The 19,491-nt window shown below is 37.4% G+C and overlaps 2 protein-coding genes across 3 annotated transcripts in view; one reads left to right on the top strand and one right to left on the bottom strand.

Annotated features, from left to right (window-relative positions):
* Nucleotides 1-1,791: 1,791 nt before the first annotated feature.
* Nucleotides 1,792-8,924, bottom strand: LOC127618838 (45 kDa calcium-binding protein). The gene is made up of 7 exons (XM_052091481.1): nt 8,629-8,924; nt 8,012-8,364; nt 7,586-7,722; nt 6,786-6,899; nt 6,547-6,705; nt 3,967-4,142; nt 1,792-3,889 (listed from the first exon to the last, which is right to left on the bottom strand). The coding sequence occupies exons 2-7, from the start codon at nt 8,323-8,325 to the stop codon at nt 3,713-3,715; spliced, it is 1,077 nt and encodes a 358-aa protein (XP_051947441.1). The 5' UTR covers nt 8,326-8,364; nt 8,629-8,924; the 3' UTR covers nt 1,792-3,712.
* A 5,154-nt stretch (nt 8,925-14,078) lies between these two features.
* Nucleotides 14,079-19,491, top strand: part of LOC127618911 (adipolin-like) — a 39,096-nt gene continuing 33,683 nt past the window's right edge. The window contains exon 1 of one of the 2 annotated variants that reach the window (XM_052091613.1): nt 14,079-15,287. In XM_052091613.1, coding sequence (XP_051947573.1) covers nt 15,114-15,287 — 174 coding nt within the window. In that variant the 5' untranslated portion in view covers nt 14,079-15,113. The remainder of the gene's footprint in view (nt 15,288-19,491) is intronic. The other variant, XM_052091612.1, reaches the window with a different exon arrangement.

The following is a 19,491-nucleotide window of genomic DNA, read 5'->3' as shown; positions in this document are numbered from 1 at the left end:
AAAGTGGTAGCAGCAGGTTAACTGGGTTTTCACTAGCCTATTTACAGAGCACATGCAGAGTTTTAGTGCTATAGATGCTAAAAGCAACAGTCTTTCTGAATTTTAATACTTGACTGCCACCTTGTGGCTAAAAATAATTCTGCAAGTAAAAAATAAGATTAACTAAACGTAAAAAGATTTTTGATAAATACATTTTAGTAGCAGTTTAACGTGTTTATGAAAAGAATAATAATAGTTTACTATTTTAATAGTAACATTTAGTAGTTTATCTAAAATTAATCTAAAATTTCTTTTTTTTTTTTTTAAACCTTTTGATGCCAAGGACCCCAAAATACGAGAAACCATTCTGCAAGTAAAAAATAAGTTGAACTGTGATGTATAAAGATTTTTAATAAATTAATTTTATGAGCAGTTTCACGTGTTGAGTCAAAAAATACCTATGGTATTCAAAAATGGCACCTTCCTTTGCGTCTTTTTTGACCGAAAGGTTTAGATGTGTAACATCTAAACCTTTCTTAACTTTTTTTAATTTTTTTAAAAAATTTTAAATAAATGAATATATATATATATATATATACTGTATATATATTGTGCGCACAGCTTCGCTGTCAAACAAATCAAAATATCAGGTCGGGAGATGAGATTTTGCCCTCCCTCCATGCCTCTCTACATCTCCGCACAGTTTCACACAGTCAGGCAGACAGCAGCCCCTCCCAGCTCATATCTCAGTTGTGTTTTTCATGGCTTGTGTGGAGGTGAGTGGTGATGAACAAAAGACTAAGCTACCAGTGCATCGACTTTACAGCTAATTAGCCAAAATCCAAAAGCCAAATAAAGCTAATGTAATAAGTTAGCTAAAGTTTAGCTAAGGCAACATATCATGGCCATACAGGCTATTGTACTGGTGACACTACAGGTGAATACTATAACATTTTTGTCTAATAACATCATCACAATCAACACATTGATATGCAAATTAGGTGTTAACTAATTAAAATGCGCTAATTTGTGCATACATTTGCCAAATAGTTTTTTTTTTTAAATAAATAATTATGATAAGTGCCATTTTTTTCCACTTGAGCCCCTGCCCCCCACAATGTCTGTGTTTGTAAGTGTGTGTGAGGGGGTGTGTATGTTACACTGTTATGTTATAGTGAGAATGTTTTAGTCTCACCCTGAAATTTCTGTCTGTTTTTTTCTGCATTGTGGCTGATATCTTGATCGTATTTGACAAATCAAAAAAAGAATAGCTCTGTTTTTTTCCAACCCCAATATGATAAGGATCAGATAAAGGAAACCATTTTTATTACATTTGTTTTGGTCAAAAATGACCGAATAACATAGGAGGGTTAAATAAATTGTAATAGCAATTTCAGCAATTCATCTAAAATGAATCTAAAATGTCTGTTTTTAAACCTTTTGATTCCAAGGACCCAAAAATATGACGATTGTGTTGTAAGGGAATCACTTTCTAAAATAAAAAGGCTGCTATACATTTTAATGTATTAAGACCCATTTATTCTGGGCATGAAAATAGTATACGTAATAATATAGACAACATGCTGTTGGCTTTAATATTGTCATATTACTAAAGCCAAAAGAAGTCATTAATATGATTTGAAAAGTATTTACATTGTTTTAAGTATTTACTTTATATCTTTTTTTTTCAACCCACTGTTAGAATAAGGTGAATGTTAGGTTTTTTTAGTTTTAAATTTTCAAATTGATTGAAATGTATTTGTAGACTTTATAATGCAGAATGAAACATCAGTAATGTTGAATTTTTGCAACTTTATTATTTCTCAATAATTTTACAGTATCTAGCAAATTAATGATGATTTTACATGTGGATATGATTCTGATATCAAAACAGATGTATTTACTTCATCTTGCAACATTTGTTTTATGGTATAAGATAGTCCAGAACAAATATCAAAACAGTCAACAATTCTGATGTGCTGATATCATGAGGGTCAAATTAATCAAAATTACATACAGAGATTAGTACAACTATAATTTTTTTATAATCAAAATTTTAGCCTGATTTAGCTTTGCAACCTCTCTAATCTAGCACACAGTTTAAGCAGGAAGTGTTAAGAACGTTTAAAAGTTTTAAAGGTAGTGTGTCAAATTTAGAGGTATGTTTTGTCCATTGCTTGATCAGTGTATTAAAATGTGTATAATAATGGGATGAAAAAATCGTTTTCATGAATATATAAACTACAATATGGAGCATTTCAAAGCTTTTTCATTTTAAAGCAATGTTCAGCAGTCAAAAACTCAGACCAAGTGGGTTTTTCAAAACTTTCTGTCAAGCAGTCACTTGAATTTCCACAAGATGGGGGCAATATAATTAGTCAATGTTCTGTACAACGATGATTGCAAACAGATTAGGAGCTATTATTTAAACAGCAAAAAAGTACTCTGTGGGAATAAACCACAAATCAAAAGAAAGAAAAATAAGCCTTAGTCATCAATAACTCAAATAGAAAAAAAATATATATATATATTTCTGAAAAATTCAAAATCTGAAACTTTACCAAAGCATGCTTAACAATTATTGCAAATTCAAAGACAGTGTCTTTGAACACCAAAACCTGAGATTGGTGCTCAAATATATAGGCAAGACAAGAAAATACATTAAACTCTCCATCCAATAATCATTAAATAATAATAAAATCATAACTTTTCCTCTGGATGCGTATGCCTTATGCATTTGTCTTAAGCTTATTTTATAATACTTGGAATAAAAATTACTTCTAGATCTCGAAATACAAACTTTAAAAGAGCAAGCGCTATGACCACATTTGGGCACAAGTTTTCAGAGTTAATGAACTACTGACTTATAAGCATGTGACTGAAAGAGATTGCTGAGGTAACAGGGTCATTTGAATTTTCACTTGCAGTCATAAAATAGTAAAAAATAAACTATTTTCAGGCCAACTGCAATTATGAATTCAACAAAATGGCTCCTCACAAAAAAAGCTGGTGCCCAAATAATACAATACATCACATCTGGCTTTATTAATCTATACTCTCTCAACTAAAATTATTTTTTTTTACTAGGTTTTTGACATTTATTTACTGCTTTGCATTGAACAATGAGATCCCAAACAGAAGTGCTATATACTTTAGCTTTCACAAAATGACCACCCTAAATAACTTTCTTCTTCTTTGGAAATAATAGGGGTTGCAGCTTAGTGAACTAAATATACAAACCCTGTCAAAGCCCTGCCTTACAACTAACCCACCCAAAATGTCAAAACATTTATATATAACATGTATATATTATGGCACTCCAAGTAACTATATTATTTACATTAATACATTTATAAGTCAATTCAAGCTTTCCCCTGACCAAATTCCTCATATACATATATTTCTCTAAATAATCAACACTCAACAATTCATGAAAGTGACAAAGTGTCTCAACATAATTACAGGGGAATGTATGGGGCAAGCTCATATGGAACTTGGAAAAACTTTGAGAGCACACCTGTGACATCACATTTGTACTGCAATATTAAAAAAGGTTTTCTGGCTTGCAGGTTTGTAAAGTTACAAACACATGTTCAAATGAACTTGTTGAGTCCAATCTGGAAGGCAAGCAAAGAACAACATCATCCTTGCAACACTTTGTATAGCCCTCAGTGTAGCTTAAGGGATTTATACATACATATTACTATTCTTATTTTTTACAGATTTGAGGAGATTAGAACTCCTCATGTACGTTGCGGGCATAGTCCATGAGTTTGCTGCCAGTAAAGTACTCGCTGTATTTAAGGATCTCTTCTAGTTCCAAGTTATGGTTTTGGTTCTCATCTGCAACAGCAATCATCTGCTTGGCTTCATTCAGAGCATTGTACTCATTCATGGGGTCCATGTACTCCTGTGAGAGAAAGATATAAAATGAATGAGACACTACTGTATTAAGGTTCCATCAACAACACTTAAAAAAATACCAACCTCCAACTCTTCCTTAGTTACAATTGTATCATGGTTAGCATCAATGACCTCTTCAAACTCCTTCTTTCTTTCACGAACCCAGTCATCATCAATGTCTTGGGCCTGCTGATTCTCAACCGTTCCCATAGGGAGGGAGATAAATTCAGCAAGAGTCAACTTTCCATCTCCATCTTGATCTGTTTATTTACACAGGGTTCAGTTATCAATAATAATAATAATAATAATTAAAAAAAAAAACATTTCACATTCTGATCTTTCATGTGCTAAACTATCATGTTCTTAAAGGGATAGTTTACCCAGAAATATAATTCTCTCATCTTTTACTCAGACTCATGATGACTCAAACTCATAGGACTTTCTTTCTCTCTTCTGTGGAACACAAAGATATTTTGACTCGAGTGGTTTAATCCATGTCTTCCGCAATGCGAAAAATGCACCAAAACTCATTAAAAGTCCAAAAAGTCCTTATTCGCTATAAATCTTGACATCGAACCCGATTGGAACCCAGTGCAGGCTTCAAGACTTTGAATAACATTTTCAATATCGGATCCTTTTAACTTTCATCTACATTTATAAAAAATATGTTTCTATGATGTTAACCTATATTTTATTGCTTCTTTTCAGTATTGAATGGATTATAAGTACATATACAGCAGTGGCCAAAAGTATTGGCAGTGACATACATTTTGTGTTTTGCAAAGTTTGCTGCTTCAATATTTGTAGATAAATTTTTCTCATGTTTCTATGGTATACTGGAAAACAATGATTATCATTTCATGAGTTTTAAAGGCTTTTATTGGCAAAAACATTCAAAATATGCAAAGAGTCAATATTTACAGTGTTGACCCATGTTCTTCATAACCTCTGCAATTCGCTCTGGCATGCTGGATATCAGCTTCTGGGCCAAATCCTGACTGATGGCGATCCATTCTTGACTTATTACTGCTCGGAGTTGATCACAATTTGTGGGCTTCTGCTTGTCCACTCGCCTTTTGAGGATTGACCACAGGTTCTCTATGGGATTAAGATCCGGGGAGTTGCCTGGCCACGGATCCAAAATTTCAATATAATGATCTCCGAGCCACTTCATTATCACTCTTGCCTTGTGACATGATGCTCCATCATGCTGGAAAATGCACGGATCATCACCAAATTGCTCCTGGGTCGTTGTGAGAAGTTGCTCTTGCAGGACGTTTTGATACCATTCTTTATTGATGGCAGTGTTTTTGGGCAGAATTGTGAGAGAGCCCACTCCCTTGGATGAAAAGCAACCTCACACACGGATGGTCTCAGGCTGCTTCACTGTTGACACGACACAGGACTCATGGTAGTGTTCACCTTTTCTTCTCCAGACTATCGATTTTCCAGATGTCCAGTCAGAAGGGGGATTCCTCAGAGAAAATAACTTTGCACCAGTCTTCTATTGTCCAATCCTTGTACTTCCTGCAGAATTTCAGTCTGTCCTTGATGTTTTTCTTGGAGAGAAGTGGCTTCTTTGCTGCCCATCTTGACACAAGGCCATTGTCCAAAAGTCTTTGCCTCACTGTGTGTGCAGATGCACATCCTGCTGCCAATATTGAGAAAGCTCTGCACTGGTGGTGACACGATTCTGTAGCTGACATCCTCAGGAGGAGACAGTCCTGGCACTTGCTGGACACTCTGGGATGCCCTGAAGCCTTCTTCACTGCAGTTGAACCTCTCTCCTTGAAGTTCTTGATGATCCGTTAAATGGTTCTTTCAGGTGCAATATTCTTAAATATTGCACCAAAAAACAGTGAAAACAGTAACTGGAATTTTTTTTGGTCAATAAAGCTTTTTGCAATTATTTAAAATGCATCTGATCATACATATGTGATGCACAATAATCTAGAAACAATGTGAATCAACACCACAACAACTGATGCAGAACATTTTGAGAAACACAAAATTGATGTCACTGCCAATAATTTTGGCCACGGCTGTATAATCAACTTCTCGCACTTTGTCCGCCATCTTGGATTTATTTATCCACAGTGCTAATCACGGTGTATTCTGGCATTCTGACCTACCCAGTGAGGATACATAAAATTATACCTTAGAATTTGAACAAAATTAGTTATCTTATGAGGCAGCATGATTTAGATACCTACCTAGCCTTCACGTCGGGGGAACTCCGATGATTCCTTAAAATGCTGCCTCCAGAGGAAGCTCACTTGGTTTAGTGTGTAAAGGAAATTCTCTCGTAAGTGTGCAAAGGAGACTGTCGATGTCATGATTTATAGTGAATAAGGACTTAAATTTTACGTTTCTCATACAACGCTATCATATTGATTTAGAAGACATGGAATAAACAACATGAAACGTATGGATTCTTTTATGCTGCATTTATGTCCTTTTTGGAGCTTGAAAGTTTTGGACCCTATTGACTTACATTGTGTGGACAAAAACACATCATACATCCTTCAGAATATCTTCAGCAGAAGATAGTCATACTGGTTTGAGACACATGAGGATGAGTAAATGATGAGAGATGGGTGAACTATTACTTTAATGACCCCAAAATTATATGACAGTCTGTATGTATGACATTCCTATGCTTACCAAGATCTCGGACAATCTCCTTCACCATGTATCTGAGCATGCCTCTGCTGTGCTCAGGGTGCAGAAAAGAGAGGAACTCTTCTTCATTCAACAACTGGTCAGCTGGAGGGTTATCTGCCTGGAACCAGCGATCCTTCAAGCTCTCCAGAACCTCCTGGGCTGTGGTGATGCCATGTCATTAGAAATTGATTTATTAAGAGTACTGCACACTAACCATTTAATTCTTCTCAACAACTTACTTTCTTCATCCATTTTTAGTTCTTCATTGTTCTTTATCTTCTCAGCTACTTCTTTCTCATTGAAACCTTTGCTGGCCAAAAACTTCACACGGTATTCATCCCAAGTAACATGTCCTGAGAGAGAACAATTTGAGCATATCAGGTAAAAAAAAATTGCATTTATTTATTAAGCCCAAGGTGGCAAAACTCACATTTGAGACATTGTGGTCACAAAGAAGATGTAATCGCTGCTAAACATCAGGAGATGAATGTAAAAACAACAACGGTGGATGTGTACATCAAGAGCGCACGTGTGAATGTCAGGAGATACCTACATTTGTATTTGTAACTCAAGTCTGAAAGAATATAGACATCTTTATGGGTCTAAACTCCTGAATAGAAATAGTCCAGAGTCTCGTAGTAGTCGTAGCGTGCATGCAATAACCACCTGTTTATGTGCGCACAGTCATGTGGAGAACACTTTGACAGGCTCACGTTCGAATGTACAAATACGCTGAACGGTCGTGTCAAAATCGAAGTAAACTTTGGGCTTTTTGCTGGAAAAATCAGCTAGTGTGTTGCTGGCTTAACATGTAAAACACCATTTTTAAACAAGGATACATTTTAAATAGATGAAGTGTATTTGCTCTAGTTTAGTAACACAGTGTAACACGTAAAGCCATTATAACCAGAAGATGGTATCTATGGGAAACCATTTTTAAACCTCTTAAAAACCTGATCAGACATTTGCTATCCTATGAAAATGAGATCTGCTAGACAATTCCATGGCACAAATCTATTGCCAATTAAATGTTATTTACCATCCCCATCAGGGTCCACAGCATGGAAACTGAGCTTATTCTCTCTAACAGCTTCCTGAAAATGTTCCTCCGTCTTCTCCATGATCCAGCGCTGCATTTCTTTAGCACTGACACTCCTGTCTTTATTGATATCCACCCTAGTGACAGTAAAGAAAAGCTAATTATGTATTTATAGAGTATTTGAGCTTCAAATGAATTCTATGCATGTTTATTAAAAGTCTTATAATCTTGAATATCAACACCTTCAGGGGATCAAATATGCACTTAATGCCCAAGTTTGACGTTTTTTTTAATTATATTTATAGAAGTTGTTCATGATGACTAACAGAAATTGCTTGCTGTTCATTGTGTTAAGTGAGGAATGTGGGCCTGCCTTTAGAATGAGACTTAAGAACATATCATGTATTTCAACAGATGTGGACATACTTGGTGAAGATTTCAATAAGCTTCTTCCTGTTCCGTCTGGGTTCTGAGTCTTCCTCAAACTCCTCCATGTCCTTCCCCAGAAACACCTCCTGATGAAAGTCTTTATTGAGGTGTCCATCCATCTCCATCTTCACGCCGTTCAGATGGTCAGGTGGAAGGATCTCATTTTCTTCTTTACTGTTGGGATGCTTGTCTTTTAATGCTGACATATTCGCCGGCCTGGCGTTGACATTTATGGCCAGAATTATAAACACAACTGCTGCCAAAGATGAGGCCCACAGGCGGTCAGTCCGAGATCTTCTCCGGATACTCATGGTTTACCGTGTCAAACTTCACAAACTAATGCAGAAATACTAAGAAAAGAAAATAAGACTTAATTCAAACACAGGCGAAGACATTTATTTAGTGAAAACTTGCGGTTTATGGGTCAAATTGTACAATGACTTTGCTGCTTTGATTCGTGTTAATTTGACAGAATATGAACAATCAGATACCGGTTATTTAGATCAGTTAGCGTTAGCGGCTATAGAGCAGCACAACTTTGACAACAGGCCACTGAAAGAAATAAAGACAAATCCTGTCAGTTAGTGAAGGAGATAAAATAACACATTACCCACCTGTCAGTTTAAACGGTAACTTGGATAAAAATAAGTAAATGAAAAGTAGCAAATGGCCTGCTGTCTATACACTATGCGTGTACGTTCCTGTACACGTCGCCACTCGAGATGAAAAGCTGGTCACTGAAGCAGTTTATGGCGCTGAAAATGACCTCCTCCCTATGTGTGTGTGTGTGTGTGTGTGTGTGTACTCTGATCAAACATGCAACCCCGTAAAAGAGATAGCGATGAACGCAGGAGTTGACGCAGCTGACACCGGGAGCGTTCACGAAAGAAACATTGCTACGTTGTCAAGATCTCACTTCCTCTTCTTGTGTAACAGGCGGTGAACTGGAGGAATAACGCGCATATCGCCTCCTATTGTACAAGGAACTGCATAGCAATTACAGTGCATCCGGCACCATTTTGGTGAAAAAAAAAAGCATGAAACCTTTGACAGATGTGTATAAGCTTACCAGTTAAAGCTATTGACGAGGAAAGACAAACCTGCAAGAGATACACTGGAGAGAGGAAGACATATAGTACATAGAAAACTGTATTAATTTAAATAAACATTTCAGGGACTAAAAACGATTCGAGGAATGAATGTCTCTTTCAGTTGTTCCGGAGTACAAACGGTATTTTTAAATGTTGATAACCAGTTAAAATTATTGCAAATTAATTTTCATGAAATCGAAGTGTGAATGGTTGATCACATTTAGTACATTTTTGGAACAACACTTTCTATATAATATATATATACTGTATATATATAAATATAAAAAAGCCGCGTTGCTTGCTTAGAAATGGAGTCTGTAGACTGGGCTGACCTGACAGATGTAGCCTTCCGTGACATGTTGAAGAACTTTTTGCCAACTAAATATAATTACTACATATACATGCACAATTAATCCAAATGCAAGTCAAATATTGAGGTAAAAGTACATTTCTCAGTTGTTTCCAAGTCTTCACTGAATTATTGTTAGATATGATGCTTTAGAACAGATTTGATGCTGCTGGGATTTGACTGACAAGCAGATCTGTAAATAAAACAATTAATTCAAATAAAATAATTAAACAATTATTCAATAATTAAAATACAATTATTTGGCCTGCATAAGATGATGTTTAGTCCAAATGTGCCCATGCCATGTGTGCATGTATGCAGGAGAGAAAAATTTAGGCTATTAATTGATTTTAGATGGCCAGATGTATGTATTTATATTTGTTATTAACCGTTCCTTATTTTGTTTTAACCAGTTACCCGTTAGAAAGGAGGCTTTTTTAAAAAATGTTTTATACTTTTTCTGCTCATAGTGAACCAAAATGAAAAACATTTTGTTTTTAGTACCTGATTGTGATATTGTTGCAGTGGTTGTTGCTATGCTTTTTATCTCTATACATTGTAATGGACAGTTTTTCTTAGCAGAAGCTTTAAGCTAATCTACAAGGAGTGAAAACAATTATAATTAAAACTCAAATCTCAATTTCACATACATGCATTTATTATATCGTAGATATACCCTGATCATGCTAAACTGCAGACAGACACTTGGACTTAGTCTTTTTCATAAACCCCTGTGTGGCCTGCTACTTTGCCCAAGGTCAAAAGGTCAACATCTCTGGATCATTTCACTGTTCTGCCTTTTTTTTCTCAGTGTGATTGACAAGTACTTGTACAAAAGTGTGCTGCATTTGCACAAAGCAATATCTCAAGAAGGTGCGTGGTTATATAGAGGAAAATGTAGAATACATTTCAGGAGAAGATACCTTTGATTGCAATGAAAACAATGCTTAGCTTTTTCCCTTGCTCAGTCAAATCAAGTCACTTTGGATAAAAGCGTCTGCCAAATGCATAAATGTAAATCATCCTCACAACTAGAAAATAAACATATCACTTAACATTGATAGATATCTTCCTGTGAACTGAATTAAACTGCTTATCATGACTGTTTGGGACACTGTTGCATTTGGGAAGAAATTGGACCAGAAGCAGTAGTTTTGCATCAGAACTCTTTGTTTTTTGTTTTTTTATTATTTGGCTCTGTAATAACTTAATCTTTAATTCTTATAGGCTAAATGGATGGGTCTTTCTACTCACTCACTCACTCACTCACTCACTCACTCACTCACTCACTCACTCACTCACTCACTCACTTTTGATGTAAGAAATACAAGAAATACTTTGTCATTATAGTATTCCTATTATATCATATATAACATGATACAGTTGGTTAGACACATCTAGCAGTACTCATTTTTATTTTTTAAAGTATGTAATTAGGACTACAAGTCTGTAAATATTGGATAGAAATATCATTACTGAATTTTTATATTTGAACTTTTATATTTTATATTTGAAGGAGTAAGAGCAAAAGTTACTTAATATACTCTAAAAATAATGCACCAGTATGCATATTTATTTCCTTTCATATTTGAATAAAAAAGACAACATTGAAAGACTCTGTAATGACAAAGGACCTTTATTGCAAATGCTTCGTTTGTGTATCAGTTTTCCACGCTGATTTGGGATTGTCTGACCATTTGGCTATCTTTTTTAATATTGAACTCCCACACACTAACATATCCTGTTCTCGCACTGTACAATACCGCAAATGGAAATCCATTGATCTCGCTGATTTCACTGACTTTATTGACTCTACTTTAATTTGTTTGTCTCCATCTGACCCACTGGAGTACAAAATATCTATGTTAAATACTGTTCTCTTGTCTGGCTTGGACTCATTTGCTCCTATGAAAACACGGTCTGTTTCCTTTATGCGTTCTGCTCCTTGGTATAATGATGAGCTGCGCTCTATGAAGGCAGCTTGTCGCAATATAGAGCGAAGGTGGCGCCTCTCTCTGGCCTGAACGTACATCACCAGGCTTGGAAAGACCACCTGCATGAATGTAAGGCAGAAATTGTATACGCCAGGTCCAGTTATGTTTCTCAGATAATTGTCAATAATCAAAGAAATCCCAGACAACTGTTTCATACCATTAACAAATTGCTCAAATGTAACAGTTCCTCTATTGTGGCTGCATCAACTCACCTCTGTAATAGATTCCTTGATTTTTTTCAGCACCAAGATTGACAATGCTAGTAAAGGCATTCTTAATACTCCTTTCTCATCGGCTTCTCCTCTTTGTATCTCTTATTTCTCTGGCACCTCTTTCTCAAATTTCTCCTCACTTGACCTGGTTTCTCTAGATAATGAGGTATCACAAATGAAAGCTGCCACTTCCATAGTTGATCCTATTCCAACTTGTTTGTTAAAATCATGTTTCGCCTCTTTGTGTCCTGTTGTCTTGAGTATAATAAATTACTCCCTGTGCAATGTTGTTGTGCCATCAGCATCTAAAACTGCTGCTGTAAACCCTGTACATAAAAAGACTAACTGGGATGTGGACCATCTTAACAACTTTCATCCTAATTCTAATCTTCCCTTTCTTGCAAACATTTTAGAACGAATTGTGGCTTCTCAATTATATACTCATCTCACTGTAAACAATCTTTTTGAGGCCCTTCAATCTGGCTTTCGCAAACTTCACAGTACTGAAACAGCATTAGTAAAGGTCACAAATTACTTGTTAATGGCATCGGACTCTGGCTGTCTTTCAATTCTGATCCTCCTTGATCTCAGTGCCGCTTATGACACTGTAGATCATTCTCTTTTACTCACACGTCTAGAGACAGTCTTTGGTGTTACTGATACTGCATTAAACTGGTTTAAGTCTTGTTTCTCAGATCGTTGGCAGTTTGTTTCCTTGGGTGGATGTAAGTCCAAGTTTGGTTTGGTTAAATGTGGTGTTCCTCAGGGTTCAATTTTGGGGCCCTTACTTTTTAGCATTTACATGTCTCCCCTTGGTCAGCTCTTGAGATCTCTCGGCTTTAATTATCATTTTAAGGCAGATGACACCCAGATTTACACCAGATAAAAAAATGGATGTCTCTAAATTTTCTTTGTCTTAACACTGACAAGACTGAGGTAATGCTCATTGGTTCACCCAACAAGCTTTGTAAAGCTGGTTCTTTAACCTTAAAAATGGATGGCTCTGGTCTGAATTTTCAAACAAAATTCAAAAATTTGGGGGTGATATTTGATGCAAATTTAACATTTGATCCCCATGTCAAGAATTCTGTTAAAACATCATTCTTCCATCTCAGAAACATTGCAAGACTGCACCCTATGTTATCTATCTCTGTGGCTGAAAAACTGATCAATACTTTTGTATTTTCTCGTATTGATTATTGCAATGATTTACCTTAGTTTCTAACTTCAAATAAATTGCAGTATGTGGAAAACTCTGCTGCTAGAATCGACAGGGACAAGTGATCACATCACTCCTGTCTTGGAGTCCTTGCACTGGCTTCTTGTCAGGTTTTGTGTAGACTTAAAAATTCTCATGATTACCCACAAGGCTTTGCATGGTTTGGCCCTTCAATACTTGTCTGAACTTTTAACCACTTACACTCCAATGCGTGATCTCCACTCCTCCGAATCTGTTTTTTTAACTGTTCCTTCTACTCATCTACGTTCTATGGGTGACAGGGCGTTCTCTTCTTTTGCTCCAAAACTGTGGAATTCTCTTCCCTCTGAGGCTAGACATGCTGAATCTTTTAGTATTTTTAAATCTTCTCTTAAAACTCAATGTATTTCCATTTTTCTCTTGTAAAGTGCTTTGAGATGCAACTTTTAAAGGTGCTATATAAAATAAAGTTTTATTATTATAACATTAAACTGAAAATGTATTAAACTGAACAAGATGCATTTGATTAGTATTATTGTCAGCCACCAGATGGGGGAAGAGCGTCAAGTGGTGAAGAACATCTTCCAGTACTGATGCTTTGCAGAGAGAGGTTTTCCACAGTAATACTTAAAGTTACAAAAATCTACATCATTTAATAAATTAATTTAAATATCATGCTGCTTTGATTAATAGCATTATGCTTTTTATGTAAATGTAAAACACTGAATGGATGACATTGTAGAAATAAATGCAAAATGAGAGGGTATGTTAACACTAAAATTACACTCATCTTGTCTTTTTCTGAAGATTTTTACTCAAAAGTGCTGTGTTGCATATTATGAAAAAGTATAGTTTGCATTATAGATATGTCTCGGACACAGTTATGTCACAAAGTGTACATGCATGTGGATACATTTCAGGTTATCAGATTAGTAAGTTAATGTATTTTCAGCACCTCTTTCTACAAGTGATGCCATGAAGAAGCCCTTTGTGAGTTTTTTGGATTCTCTTGGACTAAATGTCACATGTGCAGAGCTTCTTCAAAGTAGGACAGTCCTCAAACAGATTAACACTTACACACATGAACACACGTTCGCTTGAGTCTGCCTGCAAAAAGCTCTCCTTTGCTTTCTAAAAACCTAAGTAATTTATTAGTGAAATAAAACAGGGGTGAGCCCAATTGGGTTGCCAGTTTTACTGATGAGAAAAAGTGAAGCAGGGAAATCAGAAAGAGAGAGGGAGAGAGACAGAGAGGGGGTTGTGATAAACTCAGCCGTGAGCACTCCTGTAAGCAGAGTGAGAGAGTGCAGCAGTACAAGATCTGGAGAGAGTGAAAACACAACTGTGTTGAAACAAGCAAGCACAGAGTGAGCAAGACCTACCACAAAGTCTAGGCAGATTGTGCACTAAGAGGTGAGTGTGCATTTGTTTTTGTCACCCTGATGAATAAGGACTGGTGAGATGTGTGCAAGGGGGTGCGTTTGAGGGTGTCAGACTGCGATCGTCCCGTCAAGTGCTTCACTTCTTTGAAGTTGCTCCGAGGCAGCCGTAGGGGACCAATTTTTCCCTGCAAGGTAAAAAAGGCAATAGAAGGCTAAAGGCTACAAAAATTTCCAGTTCCCTCAGGACATTTTTCTCAACTCAGCTTCAAGAAGGAACCACATGTGAAGACTGATGGGGCAAGGGCTCAGAGCTTACCAGAGAATCAACTCAACTGCATCCCTGACCACAGAGACTCCACAGCAGACAGAGGTAAAGAACCAGAGAAAGAGCTAGGGAATCTCCATCCACTCCCCCCTCCCCACATTTCTTCATCTGCCTGGACCTTCCTCAGTTGCCCTCTGGTACCCCCAACAGGGCAGGAAGCGTGAAAAATCTCACTAATGGGTTTATTTACCGTCAGCTCAGCCACGACCTGTCATTTCCCAGGACTACTTCACTTGACACGTTTCATAGTCGAGTAAGCTTTACTTTGTTTCTGCCAAAGGAGCTTGAGAGCTGGAAGATCAAGACCAAGCTGAGGTATCAGTCAACTTGTTTCCCACAGGGAGGAGAAGTCCCTTAATCACGTTGCCTGTCTATTGCACTATTTTCTTCCAGTGAGGTCAAGCATATGATTTGAAGCCTGGGGACATCTCGCTGTTGCTTTTTATTTCTCAAAGCCGAGTGACCAAGAACTTCCTGTTGAGAGGACAGACAGAGTGAGCGAGTCTGCTTTCTGACCCAACAAAAGTCTTCTGGCTGGTGGACTGAAGATGCGTTGCTGGCTGCTAGCTGTGGTGACGGCAGTGCTCTGGAGCCAGTGCATCCTTCTAGGGTGGGCTGAGGGCAGGAAGGTGCAGAAGAGGCCGAAGGAGCTCACTCCACAGCACACCGAAGCATTCAACATCACCCTTTCCAACAGCGAGGAACTGGATGGCAGCACAAAGGTAACAGGCCTGATTATACCCTATTCTGAATTCCTAGTGATATAGTATCTGGGTAGTTGACATAACATTTCAAGCAGTTTTAGCATTGTTCTGTGTGACAAAGCAACATTTTATTTTTTAAATAAAATTAAAGTTTCTCAATATATAAATATATACAGTACATACATACATACATACACTGTATATACACTGATGACAAAACATTCTGTCCACCTGCATAAAATACTGTTGGTCCTCCGCAAGCTGCCAAAACAGCGCCTACCCGCTGAGGCATGGACTCAGATCCTTTAATTCCTGTAAGTTTAATTCTGGAGTGGTGGTGGTGTAGTGGGCTAAAGCACATATCTGTTAATCAGAAGGTCGCTGGTTCGAGCCCCATGGCCACCACCATTGTGTCCTTGAGCAAGGCACTTAACTCAAGGTTGCTCCGGGGGGGATTGTCCCTGTACAAAATGCATGGATCGGACTTGTTGATCCAGCACATCCCAAAGATGCTCAATCGGGTTGAGATCTTGGGAATTTGGAGGCCAGGGCAACACCATGAATTGTGCAGTGTGGCAGGGCGCATTATCCTGCTGAATGAGACCACTGCCATCAGGGAATAACATTGCCATTAAGGGGTGTACTTGGTATGCAACGATGTTCAGGTAGATAACTCGTGTCAAATTGATGTCCACATGAATGGCCGGACCCAAGGTTTCTCAGCAGAACATTATCCAGAGCATCACAATCACTTCACCAGCTTGTCATCTTCCCACAATACATCCTGATGCCATCGCTTCCACAGGCCACCCCAGGCCGTCCACGTGATGTCCACATGATGTAAAAGAAAAAAGCACTCATTGGACCATGTGATCTTATTCCACTGCTCCAAGGTCCAGATAAGATGCTCACATACTCATTGTAGTTGCTTTCGATGGTGGACAGGGGTCATCATGGCCACTCTGACTGGTCTGTGGCGACACAGCCACATACACAGCAGGATGCACTGTGTGTTGTGATACATTCCTTATGTAACCATCATAAAAATGTTCTGTGACTTGTGCTACAGTAGATTGTCTGTCGGTTCGGAACAGAGTGGTAGTCTTCGTTGCCATTGCGCATTGATTAGCCTTGGGTGCCTAGCACCCTGTTGCCGGTTTGTGGTTTGTCCCTCCTCGGACCACAGTCAGGTAGGTACTCACCACTGCTGACCGGGAGCACCCCACAAGCCTTGCTTGCCTGTCATCTGGCCATAACAATTTGGCCCTCAGTCGCTCAGGTCATTACTCCTGCCCATTTTTCCTGTATTCAACACATTGACTATCAGAACTGATTGATCGCTTAAAATCGAATCTACCCAGACCCTGACATGTGGCCTTGTTTGGAGATGTGAGTGGTCATAATGTTTTGGCTCATTGGTGTGTGTGTGTGTGTGTGTGTGTGTGTGTGTGTGTGTGTGTGTATATATATATATATATATATATATATATATACATATATATATTGTGCATCTGAAAATGTTGCCTAATCAGTTAATGGCTTAACTGACAGCATTTTGAATGAATGGAACTCTTAATGAAACTGGTCTCAGAACAGTTTGAAAAGCACCTTATTTTGATCCTACCTGTGTATACAGACTCTAAAGGCAGCATTGTCCAGTTTTCGGATGCAGCCAAGTTTAACGTGTTAATTTTTCTGAATCATGATTAACACATTTACCGTTAATACACCATAAACATGCATAAACACTTTCTGGAATGGTGGAACCTTTGCAGTGTGTTCACCCAGAGTTATTACATTGACTCGCACACAACAAACACACACAGCAGTGATTTGTGTCAGTGATAAAGTGATGGGGAAAGAACCTCTTAACACTATTTGTTGCATAAAACAAGCCTAGATGGGTCTTGTGATAGAAATCAAGTACTTTTAGCCTATGTAAGGCACATTTTAATTACCACAGAGGCACATCAAGTCTAAACAATCACCAAAATGCAGAATGAGACGTTTTTGTCACTGACACCCTGACACAAATCATGAACACAGCTTCAAGATTGCTGTAACAAAGTGGATATCCACAGTCTACTGGCTTATGTGTTATATTTCAGCATTTCCAAAATCTGTGATTAATCGTGTTTAACTGAAAAATTATGCGATTAATCCACAATCCAATAAAATGTATACCTCAAGTGAGATGTAAATTACTTTGGATAAAATCATCTGCCAAATGCAAATGTAATACATTTCATCAACAGAGCCTTCCTCAGAGTACTGTATGTCAAAATCACACTGTAACAACTAGGCAGAGAAAATACTTTGTGTACTTGAGTGATGTTTTATAAATGCTCTTAAATATGTCTGGAGACTCATCAGAAAGCAAGACTGCTTTTGGCAATTACAATTGTCTCTCCTCAAACTTTGTATATGTGCCCAGGCAGAAGTCGGCAGCTGCTCTGCAAGCCTTGGCTATTTGAACAAGCTTAGAAAGAGCACATCCAAAGCCCTTGATGGAGATGATACAACTATTTCTGATTAGCTTGGCACAGATTCAAACATGTATGTTTCTAGAGAATTAGAGCCCTTGACAATTGTAATTCTCAAACAGCTCAATAGAATGTGATTCGATGTGTGTAAAAAATATTTTGGACATAAATGTTTTGCAAGTGTTTCAGATACATATAGTGTGAAAGTCAAAGCGCAGCCTCTAATGTGTTAAATGGATGACAGCCTGGATAACTGCCTGAGTTATGTGAAGAATGCACATTCAGTGGGACTCATCAGAGCATCAATTAGTCCTCATGTTAGGGGTTCTCCACCAGAACTGCCGTTTGAACCTAAAGGAAAGGGCTTGTTTATTATTTGAGACTCTGGTGTGTCTGTAGGTTACGGATGATGATAACTGTAGACAACTCAACCTGACACGTGTATTGGTAACATGGTACATTAATGCTCTATTTCTTAACATTAGTTAATGCATTGGATTTTACAAACTAGCAATGAATAATGATTTTACAGCATGAATTAATCTTGGTTAATTTATAAATATACATGTTTTTAGTTCATGATTGTTCATAATTAATTAACTAATGTTATCATATACAACTTTTAATGTAAAAAATGTAGAACCTAGAAAGGTGAAGTTTGTCACAACAAACTTTGATGTTGGCTTGACAAAGCCTATCACTGAAGTTTAAAATAGTTTTGAAAGCTTGATGTTTGAAGGTTTTACAGGCCCAACTGTCCAACAGACAGACAAAAGAATAGTAAGAAAATATTTTTGATTATCCGTTATGGGAAAATTCTAAGTCGGATAAAGTTAGAAAAGTCGTAGCAACCCGAGTCAAAACAGTCTGAAGGCCTGTGCCAAATTTGCTGAATGTAGGAGTTAAAATTGGAAATTTAGCTATTGGTTTGTTTTTTGGTAAAGCACTAAACATCTTTTTCAAGCCAATGTACAGTATTTATCATTAGATTAGAAATGCTGTTAAACTATGCACTGTTATTTCATGTTAACTTATTGCGTTAGACGCTCTCAAAAGTAATTTTAACAAATGCAGCCTTATTGTATTGCTACCCATATATTTTTCTTTAAATATTTCTGTGTATAAAATAAACACAGATATTTTCAAATCTGAAAATTACCATTCATTTCTTGGAAACCTTGGAAAATGTCATCATGCTCTCTGAAGCTGAATTATCATATACAATAAGTGCGTTGACATTTTCTGGCTCCAGCATGGCCAACATATTTCTATTTCAATCCTTTATTTGTTTATTGCTGCAGTATTGTTTAGATATTGGGTTTTCCTTGGAAAATTAGCTCTTGTCCTAGCCCACCCATAGAGATGGCATTCTCAAATAACTCTCCCCCTCTACCCCTGTGCCAACCACTCTCACTATAACTTGTGTGCTTGAGTGGTCTTGTTGACAAGGGTTATTGTGTTATTCAGATAAATGTCAGAGAAAGAGAGTTCTTAGTTTTTACACATCACTGTAGTATGTTGTGGACATCTGGCTGTGCCTTATCTCTGTACTACATGTTTATTTGAAGTGCTTGGCCCCTGTACAAGAGGCTATGACCAGTGACCTTGAGTCAACCTCCATGGCCTCTTGAGGCTGTAACTTACTGAGACTTCTTTGTGCTTTCTCATCATCGCACCCTAAATGTCTCCTTCACCACATCTTCTTCGTCCATTTGTGGCCCTGCAAAGGCAGGCTGCCA

The sequence above is a fragment of the Xyrauchen texanus genome, chromosome 25 (assembly GCF_025860055.1).
Source record: "Xyrauchen texanus isolate HMW12.3.18 chromosome 25, RBS_HiC_50CHRs, whole genome shotgun sequence".
In the NCBI taxonomy this organism is placed as follows: Eukaryota; Metazoa; Chordata; class Actinopteri; order Cypriniformes; family Catostomidae; genus Xyrauchen; species Xyrauchen texanus.
This window is presented reverse-complemented; position numbering and strand designations above follow the sequence as displayed.